The 14,838-nt window shown below is 36.8% G+C and overlaps 1 protein-coding gene across 4 annotated transcripts in view; it reads left to right on the top strand.

Moving 5' to 3' along the window:
- The window catches only part of OPA1 (OPA1 mitochondrial dynamin like GTPase), a 48,478-nt gene that overhangs the window by 22,963 nt on the left and 10,677 nt on the right, over positions 1 to 14,838 (top strand). For all 4 annotated transcript variants that reach the window (XM_053986131.1, XM_053986133.1, XM_053986132.1 and 1 more), the window contains 7 exons: positions 347 to 499; positions 1,090 to 1,198; positions 1,818 to 1,897; positions 2,979 to 3,119; positions 4,442 to 4,558; positions 5,836 to 5,929; positions 6,248 to 6,358. In XM_053986131.1, coding sequence (XP_053842106.1) covers positions 347 to 499; positions 1,090 to 1,198; positions 1,818 to 1,897; positions 2,979 to 3,119; positions 4,442 to 4,558; positions 5,836 to 5,929; positions 6,248 to 6,358 — 805 coding nt within the window. The remainder of the gene's footprint in view (positions 1 to 346; positions 500 to 1,089; positions 1,199 to 1,817; positions 1,898 to 2,978; positions 3,120 to 4,441; positions 4,559 to 5,835; positions 5,930 to 6,247; positions 6,359 to 14,838) is intronic.

The raw sequence follows: 14,838 nt of genomic DNA on the forward strand, positions 1-14,838 counted from the left end.
CAAAAAACATTTTATTTTGCTCTTCTGGTGAATTTTGCCTATTAAAGAAAAAAACACCTATTTTTACAATGTTAACAAACCCTTCAGGTATGTATATTCACATTTAATAGATTTATGCAAGTTTAACAGAATTCTGCTTGATACAATACAGTGAAGCAAAGTTTAATGTTGCTTTTATTAGTAGTGGATAAAGCAGCAAAGGAAAAGTCAGTGATTTATGCTTGCATGGTTTTTTTGGAAAGTCTCCAGATTTTCATACTTGGAAGAACTGTAGTAAATGTTCCTTTATCAGCTGGTGCATTGTGTAATGGTCCATTTCAGGAGAAACTGTTTGCTAACTTTCCAGGTGGCATGGGAGACTTTGCAAGAAGAATTTTCCCGTTTCATGACAGAAAAAAAAGGAAAAGAGCACGATGATATCTTTGATAAACTGAAGCAAGCTGTCAAAGAAGAAACTATTAAGCGACATAAATGGAATGAGAGAGCAGAAGATAGCCTGGTATAATGTAGTGGGTTTTTTTGCCTTGAAATGTTTTTATTAGAGTTGAATAATCAGTATTTTTGCGTTCTTTCACTGTAATCATAAAATGATTGTTGTTGTGTCCATCTCACGTTTTCTATATTATGTTTTAATTCAGTGTTTCTCATTTCATTATTATCTTTTATTAGTTATTGCCCTAAATAGTATTTAATAAAACTGTTTTGGTTGGTTCATGAATGTCCTCCATAACCCACTGGATGCATAAGGGCAGCCTGGTGAGAGTTGCTTGGCATCAGCTTATTTATTCTGTTCAGTGTAGCCCTATAAAATAACATCATTTCATTTCCTTCTTTATAGATTCTGTAATCCAGAGAGATTTCATATCTTTTGCTTTATTTTTTCCATTATTTATGCAGGCTGTAGAAAAGAGTCAGAGGCACACAAAATTTTGACAATGCTTTGAAAGATACCTCTTGATTAGCTTGTGTGTGCCCAATATAATCTGTTTTGGCAGACATTAAAAAATGAAAAGAATACTAGAAATGGGTTATTAACTGAATCCTGAATAAATGATTTCCTGTGTGCTAAGGTGACATTGTGTATTGCAGCGGGTGATCCAGCACAATGCTTTAGAAGATCGGTCAATATCTGACAAGCAGCAGTGGGATGCAGCCATTCATTTCATGGAAGAGACGCTCCAAAGTCGGCTCAAAGACAGTGAGTGGTGTCATGTATTCCACTCTTCTTCCCTTTTTAATCTGAGCCAGTCTTGATAGCTCACTTCTCTGAAGGGCAGCCTTTTTATCAGCCCAACTGACACAGTGGTGACTGCTTGCAGTGGTACTGAAACTGATGGAAAATTTAGCAAGATACAGCCTCAAAAGCTCTCATGCTCTTGCTCTTAAAAGCAACTGAATGAGAAGCAGTAGAGATCTATAGAGTCAAAAAATGGTCTAAATGCACATGTAGAACAGAATAGATTTGAGGAAAATAGTTGGTCTGTTTATGGTTTCTAACATAATCAATTTTGATGCAAGTTGCAGCCAAGGTAAGATTTTTTTTCAAATGCATGACTTGGGACTGGGAGGGTTGTCTCAGTAGAGGGTTGTTGTGTTTTTTATGTAGTTCTTGAAGTATTTACTTGGAAGTATTTTTAAATTTTAGTAAAATACATCAACGATTGCTTGAAGTAAAATACACCTGACTTAACTAAGTGTGATATATTTTATGTTCTTCAACATAAAATGTTCATTCTTGCTCACATACTTAATTTTGAAAGTATAAATTTGGCTGGTTGCATATATTTTGTTTGATAGTATCATAACTCCTTTTTCAGCTGAATCTGTTATTGAAGATATGGTGGGTCCAGGCTGGAGAAAGAGATGGTTGTACTGGGTAGGCCGCACCAAAGAACAGGTAAAAGAAAAAAAAATAATAAAGAATTTAGATTATTACTCAATAAGTTTTCAAACTACCAATTCTCTTTACACTATCTAGATGACTACAAAAAAACCTCACTTGTCATTGTTTTAAATAGTATGGAGAATTTAGTATACTTTTTCCGTGCTCCATCTACAGAGTAACTTGTAAACTGTTTTCCATTTTTCATCTGAATTACATCTTTGCTATTATGCCATTGACCTGTATATTGAAGTTCTTGCAGTAGAAAGAATCAATGAAAGCAGTGGAAACTGGGCTATTCTCTTCTATACTTTTCATGTCTGCCTTCTAAACAGAAGTCACATGCAGTTTTCTGTCATGCTCCATTTGGATTTAGTTAGTATGTGATAGCATTATCAGTTGCATTATAATCACAGTTGTATATTCTGATTGGCCATACTCATCATAACATCTCATTTGCTCATAACTTTTGGAAATTTCCTTTGAATTTTAATTGCACCTTTTTTTTGATGCCCAGAGATGATGGGCTTTTTATATTAATTTTCCTGGATGTTTCTCAAACAGATTCATACTTTAAAGAAGTAAGCAGAATTTAAAAGGATAGAATAGGAAGTAATTGTTTCAGAGAAAGGAGTTTTACAGTCAGCTATATGCAGCCAGCATAGTTGATTATTTGACTATTATGAACAGCAGCTTAAAGGTATCAGCTCATGGAGAGTTCCTGCTAATTAATAGTCAAAAATTACAATTTTAATCAGTGTCACAAGTGGCATATGAATGTGAAACCTTCTAGGAGATATTCATGTAGGGGAAAGGGGGTTGACACCTATGGTTTTTTTTTTCACCCTTCTATTCTTGTTCTGCATTTCTGTGTATAATGAAAAGGGAAAAAAAATGAATTGACAGTGAATTATCCATTAAAATGCTACATTTGATCTATCTTTGCATAAATTCCTTTTGAAGTAACTTAAAAGTAATAGTTAGTAATGTCAGAGATTTTTTCTGCCCTGGCTTATTAAGCAAATAGAGTGTTTATTGAGGAGGTGCTGACGATCTCTGAGTCAATAATAATTCCAACTAATCATTCCTATCCTAGAATATTCGTAATGAAACAAAAAATGAACTTGAGAAATTAATCAAGTGCAATGAAGATCATCCAGCTTATCTGGCAAATGATGAAGTGACGACTGTCAGAAAGAATCTGGAAGCAAGAGGAGTAGCAGTGGATCCATGTCTGGTGAGATGCAGAATTGTAACAAGACACATGGAAGCCCCCTGTGAACATCTGAATGTTTTCTAGATGCCAAAGAAAAGATTTCATCTGAATACTGAGTTTGTAATGCAGATGTTTCCAAACAAATCACTAAGTGACTGCTTGCACGCAATTCACACACTTCTGTTGGCTGGCAGAGAAATGCTTTGGAATCTCTCCGTTTAGACTGGAATCAGAATCTGCTGAGCAGACTTTATTGCCTACATTGTAACAAAGCTTGTTAGAAATTATTGTTTAGATGTAATCAAGGCCTTTGTGAGCATGTTACAGTAAAAACATACTGTGTATCCTAAAGCTTTCAGTGTGGTTGTATGTGAAGTTGGCAGACCATTGGTATAATGAAGAGAGAGAATTTAAAAAAAAAAATACTTAGAAAAAGGCAGGATTTTTTTAGAGTATTCCAAGGGATTGTATTGTACATCTGAAATGTTCTGGAAAATTACATATCTCATTGCAGTGAAAGGCCCCTAAGGGTAATTAGACCTCTCACCTAATTAAATGTGAGATTTTAAATAAATGAAAATTCAGACATTAATAAGTAATAGATGTAGATTTTCTATAGCAGTGATTTATTTTCTGCAATAACTTTGGCTACCTTTGCACTATTAATACATGCACTTCTTCCAGGAAGAAGAGTTGTTTTAATATCTGCTACTCCCTTCCTATGCAGCACTTATCATTTTTTATAAAGGTCATAGTAGTGATCCACATCCTCTGCATGAGGAGGCTGAGTGCAAATTGAGGTTTGTTTTTTTTTAGCTAAGCAACTGATTTTCTTAAATATGTTTTATGAGTTTTCCAGAGAGGCATCTTGATACACAGGTTTAATTTTGAAGAATTGAAACTAATAAGCCTAATGAAGAAAAGTTATAAATGTTTGTTTACGTAAGACCCATTAAATATTTCTCTACGCTTTAATCTGGTTTAATTTGTAAATTAATGGGTACAACTCAAAAATGTGTTCTCAGTGTTAATGTAAAGAATGTTTGCTAGTATATAATTTTAACGTGTTTTGGCCACAAACAGTATTTTTAAGCATTCAGTTATGTTCATGGAAGAGTAGGATTTTAAATTGACAAGTCATCTGTACTGTTTGGCAAGTGTAACTAGCACATTAATCATATCCCGGTTGCCAAAAATTGCTGAGAAATATTTAGATGTCTGTTACATGATAGGAACAGTGGAATTTGGAGTTACATTTTAAATTAAATGCAATCATTAATCTAAGCACGATAGTGAGTTTATGCATTTATTTATTTAGTCGAATTTAAATACTCTTTTCCTAGATTAAAGACACATGGCACCAAATTTATAGAAGATACTTCCTGAAGTCTGCTCTGAACCACTGCAATCTATGTCGAAGAGGCTTCTATTATTATCAGAGGCATTTTGTGGACTCAGAGGTAAATTGAAGAACAGATGTTCTTCATCTCCACTGGTGTTTTGCCTTAATATTTCTATTTCAGTTGAAAAAAGAATCTAAAAATACTTCAAAGCAGCCTGATCAGATAGCTGGTGATCTCAGATATGTTTTACATGAGGCTTGTAATGGATAAAATGCCATCCTGGTGGTAATTATGTAAAATGACCACTAGGTATCAGCCATGACCTAAACATCTGTTTCTAATTGATGTGTATTAAAAATGCACAGTTAAAACCAGTAGTGTACAGCTGTTGATATGTTTTTGATAGCCATTTCTCCTGTTTTCCCATTGATAGTTATTTACTTCACTTATACAAAAAAATTTATAAAACATCCCTATGGATTTATAGGAAAACTATGGTCAGTAAATGTTTATAGTTAGTGCTTCAAACCATGTGTGATCAGTGGGGAAAAAAAATGAACAGCTATGAAGTTTCCAAACATGTCTTTAAAAATAACTTTTCCGGTTTTGTGAACCCAAGCAATAAATGACAGTATACATCAAATAACTCAAAGAATACACTATTTTCTTAACATTATATTTTAAATCAAAGAGAAATTGCTGGAAAGGTAGAGCTCCTCACTTTTTCTCTTAATGAGCCATGAAGCCAGAAATATTTGTTACTTTAGAAATACCTTTGCCTGTAAGAGATAAGAGAGAAGGAGATCACAATATGGAGAGCTGCCTCTTCATGACACTTAAACTCCTGATCATGTTCCTGTCTTCTTTAAGGTGCCCTAATGTGAACTTAACGGTCCCTCCTGCCATCCTTGCAGGTGTAGAAACTCTCTTCTGTTGTTAACAAATACAGCCCTTGGCTGAGGTCTGTCTTCAGAAGCATTTGTCATGCAGGGAGGCATAGCCTGGAGCTCAGCTGTTGTTTCTCACTATATTTGCTACCAGCAGTGGTGTCCAGTGAGCATTAGGTTACACTCCCCAGCCTGCATTAAGTGTGTGCAAATTGTTTTTCCATGGTTTCCCGTCATACAGCTCTTTCTGTTGAAAGTAGCAGACGTGAAGGTGATGCAGTAGATTAAATAAGGCTGATGTGATTATTGTGAAGTATTTTTGATGTGACTCTTGTGAAGTATTTTTGATGTGTTTCCTTGTTACCTACCCCAGTAATTTTGTGGAATTTTTGTCTGGATATATACACATGAGGTTACAGTTGCTGCTAAAAGTGTCAAGAGATTCTTGTGTGTGTAGGATGCTCTCTGGACATCAGAGGTCTGACACCACAAGTTCTGTCGTTCCAGCTCGAATGTAATGACATCGTCCTCTTCTGGCGAATACAGCGAATGCTGGCCATTACGGCAAATACACTGAGGCAGCAGCTCACTAACACTGAAGGTAAGGCTCGGTCAGTGGAAGGGCTTGAAACAAAAAGTTATCTCCTTCTAAAAAAATCATCCAGTAATAATTTTGCTTAGAGGGGAAATACCCTTTGAAATTTAAAAATCTTTCTCAAAGAATTTCCATTTTTAATGGCCCAAAAAAGTGGCTTCTCTGTTCAGAAGTTTGCTTTCTCTCCTGTCAGATTAATAAGTATGGTAATATATACTGTGTCTCCAAAAGACCTTCCCAAAATTCTGTCCTTAGGTCATTGGAGTTGCAAAAGTGTTGCCCCTCACTTTTTTTTGGTTGCTTTGTTGTTTTGTTTTTTTACAGTAAGGCGCTTGGAGAAGAATGTAAAGGAAGTGCTTGAAGATTTTGCTGAAGACAATGAAAAGAAAGTGATGCTTCTAACTGGCAAGAGAGTCCAGCTTGCAGAGGATCTCAGTAAGTACCCACTCTGCAGTGCTTTGGAATGAGCTTGAAATGAAGCAAATTCTACCATTGTCCTTGAAAATATTCAGTGTGTGAATATTTTCACACACTGAAAACATGAACAATGCGCTGGCATGTGCTGGCATTTATTTAATATCATGCAGATTTTTTCCTAAATACAGTCAGATCTTACTGATTCTAAGGTGGACATGGATAATATAGTGTGATAATATAATTTACACTAGATGTAATTTCACTTAGGTAAATATATTGAAAAAATGTAGTTAGAACAGAGTAATAGGTAAAGAGAGATTCCCCTTCCAGAGGGATTACAGTAGTTTAATGCTCTGGGAAACTCAAAAAGTGCTCAAAAACCATTAGGGTTTTATGATTAATATAATACAGTTTTAAACAGTGAAAGTTTTTAAGGTGACAGTCCAGGTTGAGGCTGTCTCCTGTTGTCTGCCTGCACATCCAGTAGGGTTTAGACTGACTTTTAGCTGATGGACCTTGTCTTGCACAAATACCATTGTTTTTTTGGCAGTATTCTGCCATTCTGTGAGACTTCCACTTAAACCCCAGCTGGGCACCTGGTCCGGGAGGGGAAGAAACAGTGCTGTGCAAAAGGGAAAAGAAAAAAAAACTAGTGATAAATGAAGTTCCTGTAGTTACATAAATATCTGCATGTTCACATCACAGGTGACCATTCTTCTTAGACCTCTATCTTGTGTTTGATGTAGAAACTAATTTTTGTCTTAAAATATTACTTGGGATAGTTAATTCAGAATAAATGAATATTGTGATCAGTGTTTTTTCTTTCAATTAGCAAAGTAATTAGGAAAGTTCTTATATCCAGAGTTCAGTGGGACAGAGAAGCCTGCAATAGCTGTTAGTTACCTACGTGTGAATCTTTTTTTCATTTTTTACATCCAAAATGTAATATCAAGTAAATGTTTTGCTTAAAATAAACTCAAAATCTAAGTATTTACTTTTAATAGTGCTGGTTTGGCTACACTGAAAATACTGTCTTATTGGAAGTATTGTTACTGAAATCCCAGTGAATTGTGTTTGTTTTCCTTTAGAAAATGTAATATTTTGGAATTGTGAATAGGAGTTTTGGTGATCTAGGGCAAATTGCCTAGGTTTTCTTGACTGATCTCTGAAGCAGGTGCTATGACTGTATAATTTTCATATGAATATATAATTTTTTCCAAACATCCTGTGTTGCTTTTGAAATCCTGTATGAACCTTTATGTAAACAGTCTTTTAGAGTAGGTAGAACATGTTTTACAGCATAAGAGGTTCTCCTCCTCTCTATCTATGCTGAGGTAAAATGAGTGGTAGCTGCATAGTAGGATATAGACTTTTATTGAGGAAGTTCTCTTTTTCAAGCAATGCTGCTTGCTTTATTGCTTTGATGCTGGATGCTGATTTTTTGGGCTTTTTTCCTGTGCAAATGCTGGTATGGAGTGAACCTTGGTGGTTTTGATTTATCCTCAAGTATTCCATGTTTTAAAACAAAATTTAAAAACCCTAACATGCCCATGATGTTTAAATTAACGTGTCTTTATTTTGCACTGAAATCAACTTAGAATTTTTGTATTGTCAACTTAGCTTTTCCCCAGCCTCAGTAATAGGCTCCCATTTCAAAGCAGTGGCAGCTGAGGTCATTATTTTGTAAACTAAGACTAGACCTGTGGGAGGAGCCTGTGTGTGTTCATAACCTGAGGTGTCAGTGCTCTGGTATAAATGCTTGGAAGTGTGTAGTTTGCATTTCATAAATTACTGTGTAGCAAAAACATGTCACTGCACTGTATTTCTTTAAATTCAGGAGGTCAGAGATCCCCCCTGCATTATTCTAAAGAAATAATTGTTACTCAGTACAAAACAATGTATGATGACATGTTCTGCTTTATTGTACCTGTGGGAAGATTTTAAAAATACCACTGCTTAGCTCTGTACTCAGATCAGCTGTGTTCTTTCTGCATGCTTTTATTGCTAAGTGATTTTTATGGGAATATGACTGAAAAAGGGGGTTTGTTTGCCTTTCCCTTGGTGAATAGAATGCTTTTCTATGGTGCAGACATTTTTTTTATATCCCTGAGACAGATTTTGATAGCATAGGGCATTGAACTCTCAGATGGCTGTAATTTCCTTCTTGTAGCACTTAGTAAAGTTCAGAACTCTCCTAAAGGAAAAAATCCTGACTCTTGAGACATATGTTCATAAAGTATTGGTATTTTAATTAGGAAGGGAAGTGATCTCCTGAATCACGAAGTCCAGTCTCTCTATTCCATGCAGCTGTGTTTATATAACCCAGCTGATTCAAACATCTTGAGCTCTGTCTTCAAATCAGTTATTTGTTGGGGCACACTTATTGACACTGAAAATATGTTCCAGGATGTCATTCTTCTGGTGGTTACAAATAGACTTCTAATTTCCAGTCTAAATTTATAAATATGGGGCTTGGATTCACTTCCTGATTAGAAACTCTACTTGCAAATGTAAATTATTTATATACCTGAGGCTGGGATGGCTCCTCTTGATGCTGATTATATGGGAACAGTCTCACTTCTGTTACATCAGCCTTTCAGCGCTGAAGCACTGAAAGTGTTTTATTGTTTATTCAGGATACTGGTTAATGGCTATTACTAACGTGGGTGACTGAGTCTGATGATGAGAACTCACATAGGACTCAAAATTTACTTGAGCAGGTTTTTTTGTTTGTGTTCTACAGCCATGAATGGTGCTTTAATCCTTTACAAGAATATTCCTTACATGACATTTATGCCCTGAGTCTTGCTGCTTCTCACTGTTCATATCTCAAGTTTTATTCTAAGTATTTTAAAGAGTGTAAACAGATCTTTGAAACAAATGATTAATTTTTTTATGTACTGAAGGTTGCTTTTTCTTCAAAAGCATACTTTAAATGTAATGTATATGTATTCCTTAATGTAAGTATTCTCATGATACTTGTACCAGTGAATGGTTACAAGTTTATGGAAATAAAGAAGCCCTAGGATTAGAGTCCTTTGGGAAGAAAGGATCATAAGGTGCAAAAAGGGGCAGAGGACAGTATGAATAGTTAAATTGGGAAAATATACTTCAAAAATGTCCTAAAATGCAATCACTCTATAAGAATGCTTGTACTGAAAGATACACCTGTGGTTGATGTATCCCAGAGTCCTGACCCTGGCAGTGAGCAGGCGTGGGAACAGCATAACCATACAGTAGTACTTGCCTGTTGTGCTCTCACAGCAGCCCACAATCTGTGGTTCCAAGATTTCCTAATCCTGAGGTAATATCTGTGTGATTAATAGGCATTCATGGAGGTTTTTTTTTTCCTCCTGTGAATTTTTCTAATTGCTTTTTGAACTCATGTAAACTTTGGCATCTGCAACATCCTGTGGCAATTAGTTCCAGGGTTCAACTACACATTGTGAGAAAAAGTACTTCCTTTTGTTTGTTTCTGAGCCACCTGCCAGTTTCATTTGGTTCTCCTTAGTTCTTGCACTGTGAAAAACATTCAGTAATCTTTTTCCTTTTCATTTTTTGCCATTCATGACTTCACAGACATGTATGCTATCTGCACTTGATGTTCTTTTTTCTGATTTGAAAAGTTCTCATGGTGTATCTGCTCTTTGCATGGACATTGTTTCCTGTTTTCAATCAGCCTCGCCACTCTTCTCCTCTTTCTTAGTTCCACTAAACCCTTTTTGAGGTGAAAGAGCAGACCTTGCACAAAATATTTGAAATGTATCTACATTATGGATTTATATACCTGTGTTATGATGCTTTCTGGGTTTTACTCTGGTCTTTTTACAGAAATTCCTTTTAGTCTGCTTCCTCTTTTGCATATTACTGAACAGCGAGCTGATGCTGCAGTGGTCTATCTGCTACAACTCCCAAGTTCTTGGGTGAAAAGTAACTGCCATGATACTTTCCTTTTCTTGTCATGTTTTAAAACTGTAGGTGCAGTTGAGATGTGCTTATTAGTTTTTCATTATGAGGATTCAGAAACAATAGTAATTTGCTATTAGTCTCTTACATGTCTAACTGGATACTGTAGGCTTATTCAGCAGTTGATAGGAACCTGTTTTAATGCAGTTGTTCACAGCTCCCTCACAGCTTTGGGGCATTATCTTTATTGAAGTTCTTCACCAAAGTTGTCTGCCATTTGGGGAACACAGCCCTGACTTGGATAGCTTCACCAGAAATAGGAGGAATTACATTTACTTTCCAGTTGGCACCTGCATCTTGATTGTGCTCACTGCTGACGGACAGAATACTTTGATTTGAAATTTATATTTCACACAACTAAAGTATTTGATTAGCTGTATCAGTATCTTAAATATGCTGTGTTTCATAAGAAGTAAAATGGGATAGAGGGAGCTAAAAGTACAATGGTGAACATTAATATTTTAAAAGAAGAATTTCACAGGAAAGCCTCTAGGCAAGACTGCCCAGTTTGCATTGCAGGCTTTAAGGCACTCCTTTGGGCTGGAGGGAAGATCTAACGGTGGCAAGTCAGTCCCTTCAAATTCCTGCAGCTGTTACACACAAGTGTGTGCACCTCTACACAAATATTTTCCACTTGCTCTTTTTTTTTAGGCATTAATTACCCTTTATTTCTACAGTACCTTTGAAAATGGATGAGTCAATATATATCCCTAATCAGTGAACATTTGCCGTATTTGCAAGTTCGTACTGTTTTCTCCAGTAATTGTGTTTACCTTTTCAAAGTGAATGATACTGAACATTCATGCAGGCTGCCTCTGAAGTTACTGAAGGTTTTAAATGTTACGTGTATTTTAAAATGCCAGCTTGGTTGTTATTTATAAAAGACAGTTATTTGAAGTCACACCTTCCCTAGAACTGTATATTTTTAATTATGTTCTTCAGTATTGGGCAATACTTTTTTTTAAAGGAGAATAATACATAGGTGAAAGACTTCCATTTCAACATGAATAATGTATTTTCTGCTGTTTTATTTTTAACACAAATGACAGACTGATAATTTCAGCAGAAATACCTGATAGCATGTGATAAATCATACCTTTCTGTAGACTATTTATAACATGGTAACTTTTGGAAATGTTGAGCTCCCAGTAAAACACTTCGGAGGAGTACCTCACTGATTGCAGGCTCTCTGTGTGCTGGACGTGCTGTTTCTCCGCGGGGCTGGAGCAGCTGGGGCGAGCTCCGGCGGTGCCGGTGCCGAGCGCGCGGTGGCGCTCCGCGGCCGCGGAGGGGGCACGGGGCGCCTCCCGGGGCTCCCTCCGGGACTCCCCCCCTGCCGCCCGCAGGAAGATGCGCTTGCCTGTCCATGTCCCTCTTGTTCTGCGCTCCCCCTCGGCGTTTTCTGGTTTGTTTGAATGACATGTAATTTACGAAGATTATAAAGGACATTCATTTATTTTTCTCAGCTGCACATTTCTGGTCAGCAACTGCATGGAAAGTACTAGTTTAGTAAGCTTTATTAAGAAAAGATTGTTAGGAATTGAATCCTTTAATCATTTCAGAAAGGAAGTGGATCTTCCAGTGTCTTATCCTAATGCTAAGTGCCATCTCTGCCCATTGCAGTAGCACCTGAAGCATGCTAGGTGGTGCACATAGATGTTGAATGCTTCAGGTGAATCCAAGCTTCAGGCAGGCAGCAGGAACTTTGCCATTCACTTCACTAGAGTTGAAATCTCACTGACTCAAAAGAAATACATATGTCCTATCTTCATTTATTTCTTCTCCTTTTAATCCTTTTGGACAGCAAAACTATGAATGTTGCAAAGCCACAGGATAAACAATACATAGTACATACAAAGCATCTTTCCTAGGTCAGCATTCTATTCATCCAATATCCTGTGTCCTCACAAGCTGGAAAAGAAAACCCAGTTCTTCACCAAATTATAAGTAAAACCATGTGCACAGGAGAGTCATTGGCAGGAGGTGGGAATGCCTGTGGAAACTTGATTCTGAAATTGCTAGGAATGAATGTGAATGGATCAGCCTCCAAGTTCATTTATCAGTAATGCTGACACCTGTACAGGTGTCATGGGCTAGCTGAGACTTTGTTCTTCACAAAAGCTTTTTGAAACATTTGAGGAGTAAGCCCTCACATGAAGAAAATACAGCTTAGGGCCATTTGTTTCAATTCTGTCATACGTTTGTAAGCTATGAAATGTAATAGTTTGCAGAACTTAATTATTTTCTTGTAAAGACTAAAACATATAAAAACTAAGCAAACCAGAGTTACAGTGAAATACTTCCAAGTTTTATATCTAAAGTCATTGCTTTGCAGTCACAGCATTAAATTTTTTATTTACTTTTTCTTTTGTTGAATGTAAGCCATTTGCCAGCTTGGAGCATGAATGATTTAATATCATATAGTCATATAATAAACTGGCCATTTTAATGGCGTTAGAAAGCTAAGGTTGGCACTTCCATATGCAAGTTGCTGACTCAGGACCTGAAGTTCCTGTGATTTGGCTAAGCTGAGTGGGTTCTGTTGTGTCTGTTCTGTGTAACAAACTGGTTTTAATCCAAGTGAGTCCCCTTTTTTGTTATGCATTTATTCAAAGTTGGGGATAAAGTCTGTGAAGAGTACTTTGCATATAATTACTTGCTCTGTGGTTACATTTTTTCTTTCATTGCTGTTAGCTGTAGAACAAAAATGTTGCGTGAAAGTAATCCTATACTGTGGTCATTACTGTAGCCTAATTAAATTTCAGTTCCTTCAGATGACTGCCAATCGTGTTTTGATTTGACCTCTATCTTTCATGACATTGTTGATTACATGTGCTCCTTAAAATCAGGCTTTGATTTGGCTTTCTAAAGCCTTTACTTCCATTTGTTCTTCTATTATAAGCTTTAACTTTTTTTTTAAAAAGGTCACAGTGTTTCATAGGGGCAAAGCTCAGCTGTAGGGGGAAAGATCTCTCAAATAAGCAGATCAGAGGTAATTTTCCTGTAGAAACTAGAGGCAGACAGAACAGCTCAAAAGACAGTGGTTAGTAGTTCTTAAATCAGAACCAGTGTGGTTTTCAGTGTTTACGAGATACAGAAAAAGGGTATAATTTTCAAGACATTTGAAGGTAGTGCCCAAATGTCACCCCTGCTGCCCAAAGACAGATATAGGAAAGAGAAAAGCAACTTAGGAAATGCACATGGAGGAGTAATTTTATTAGAATCTGATTAATTAGGGTTATTTTGTGTTCTTATTTCTTCCACAATGCCTAAATATTGGAGTTTTAGAAGCTACTTAAGTAAAAATATGGTTACTTTGTAGTTGTAAGACAATTCCAGAGGTGTCAGCAGTCTTGCTTTGATCTCGTTCTCTTTTCACCTGGTCATAGCAGCAAGGAACACTCACTCATCTCATCCTGGGCTGGCAGAACATTACACCAGGAAGATGGTGTGACCTTCTACCCAGAGAGATGCACAGCAGCCATTTCCCTCTGGAAATCACCAAACAGATTTCCAAGTTCTGCTAAGCATGTGCAGGGTAGCTGCTCTCTTCACAGTCCCCTGCCAGCAGCTTCCCTGAGGACATTAGTATGGCCTGTGTCTTATCAGGGGCTGCTTGTCATTTAGAGCACATTCATTTCAGCCCAGATCTCAATCAGTCACAAAGTGTGGGCTGTCTGTTTCTTAACGAGTTCAAACTTGTGCTGGTGTCACCAGTGTGCTGGTGGCAGCACGACTCCTGTGCTCCCTTTGAGCTCTGTAGAGGTCCTGGTGCTCCATGACGCAGGAACTTGGGGGACAGTGTGCTTGGAATCAGTCTGTATGGTCGTGTCTTTGATTTCCCCTAATTTTGAACCCAAGCAATATCTCACAGTAGACTTGCAAACTTCCTGTTAGAATGCAAATTAATTATTTTTGCATGACTATCATGTTTTTAATTCCCTGTAGATAATTAAAGAAACCGACCCAAGCAAGTGTACTTTGATGTGAAAGACATTGATTAAATGTTCAAGTTCTTCTTTTTTTTTCTCTTGAGTTTTGAGGCAGCAGCATGAAACTAATGAATTAAAACCAGAAGAATGTGTAGGATGGTCTGTGTGTCAAAGTGCAGATAAGGTAGTTCCTGCTTTGTGTCATGGCAGAAAGTGCTTTAGAAAGCTGCATCTTCTCACAGAGGGAAGTAATCCTCAAGGGAGAACATACATCACTTGCAGATATCCTGTGATGGAGTGATGGTTTACTTAACTTAAGAATCCCAGATGACCAAAGCCTGTCTGCTGTGATTTCTTAGTTATTGATGAAGAGTTAGGCACTGATGTCCAGGTCCTAAAACGGATCCTTACAAAGTTCACCACATTTGTCACTGACTAAAAGAAGCCTATCACTTAAAGTTGACATTGAAAAATAGTGATAAACTGCTACATGAATAATGACATATTTAATGCCTATTAATCTTTCTCTAGACCCATGTCTCTTGTACTTGAGGGTCATTGTGGTGTTGTCTGCTGAATTTATTTTTTTTCCTAAAATTT

Source organism: Vidua macroura, chromosome 10 (assembly GCF_024509145.1).
Source record: "Vidua macroura isolate BioBank_ID:100142 chromosome 10, ASM2450914v1, whole genome shotgun sequence".
Classification (NCBI taxonomy): domain Eukaryota; kingdom Metazoa; phylum Chordata; class Aves; order Passeriformes; family Viduidae; genus Vidua; species Vidua macroura.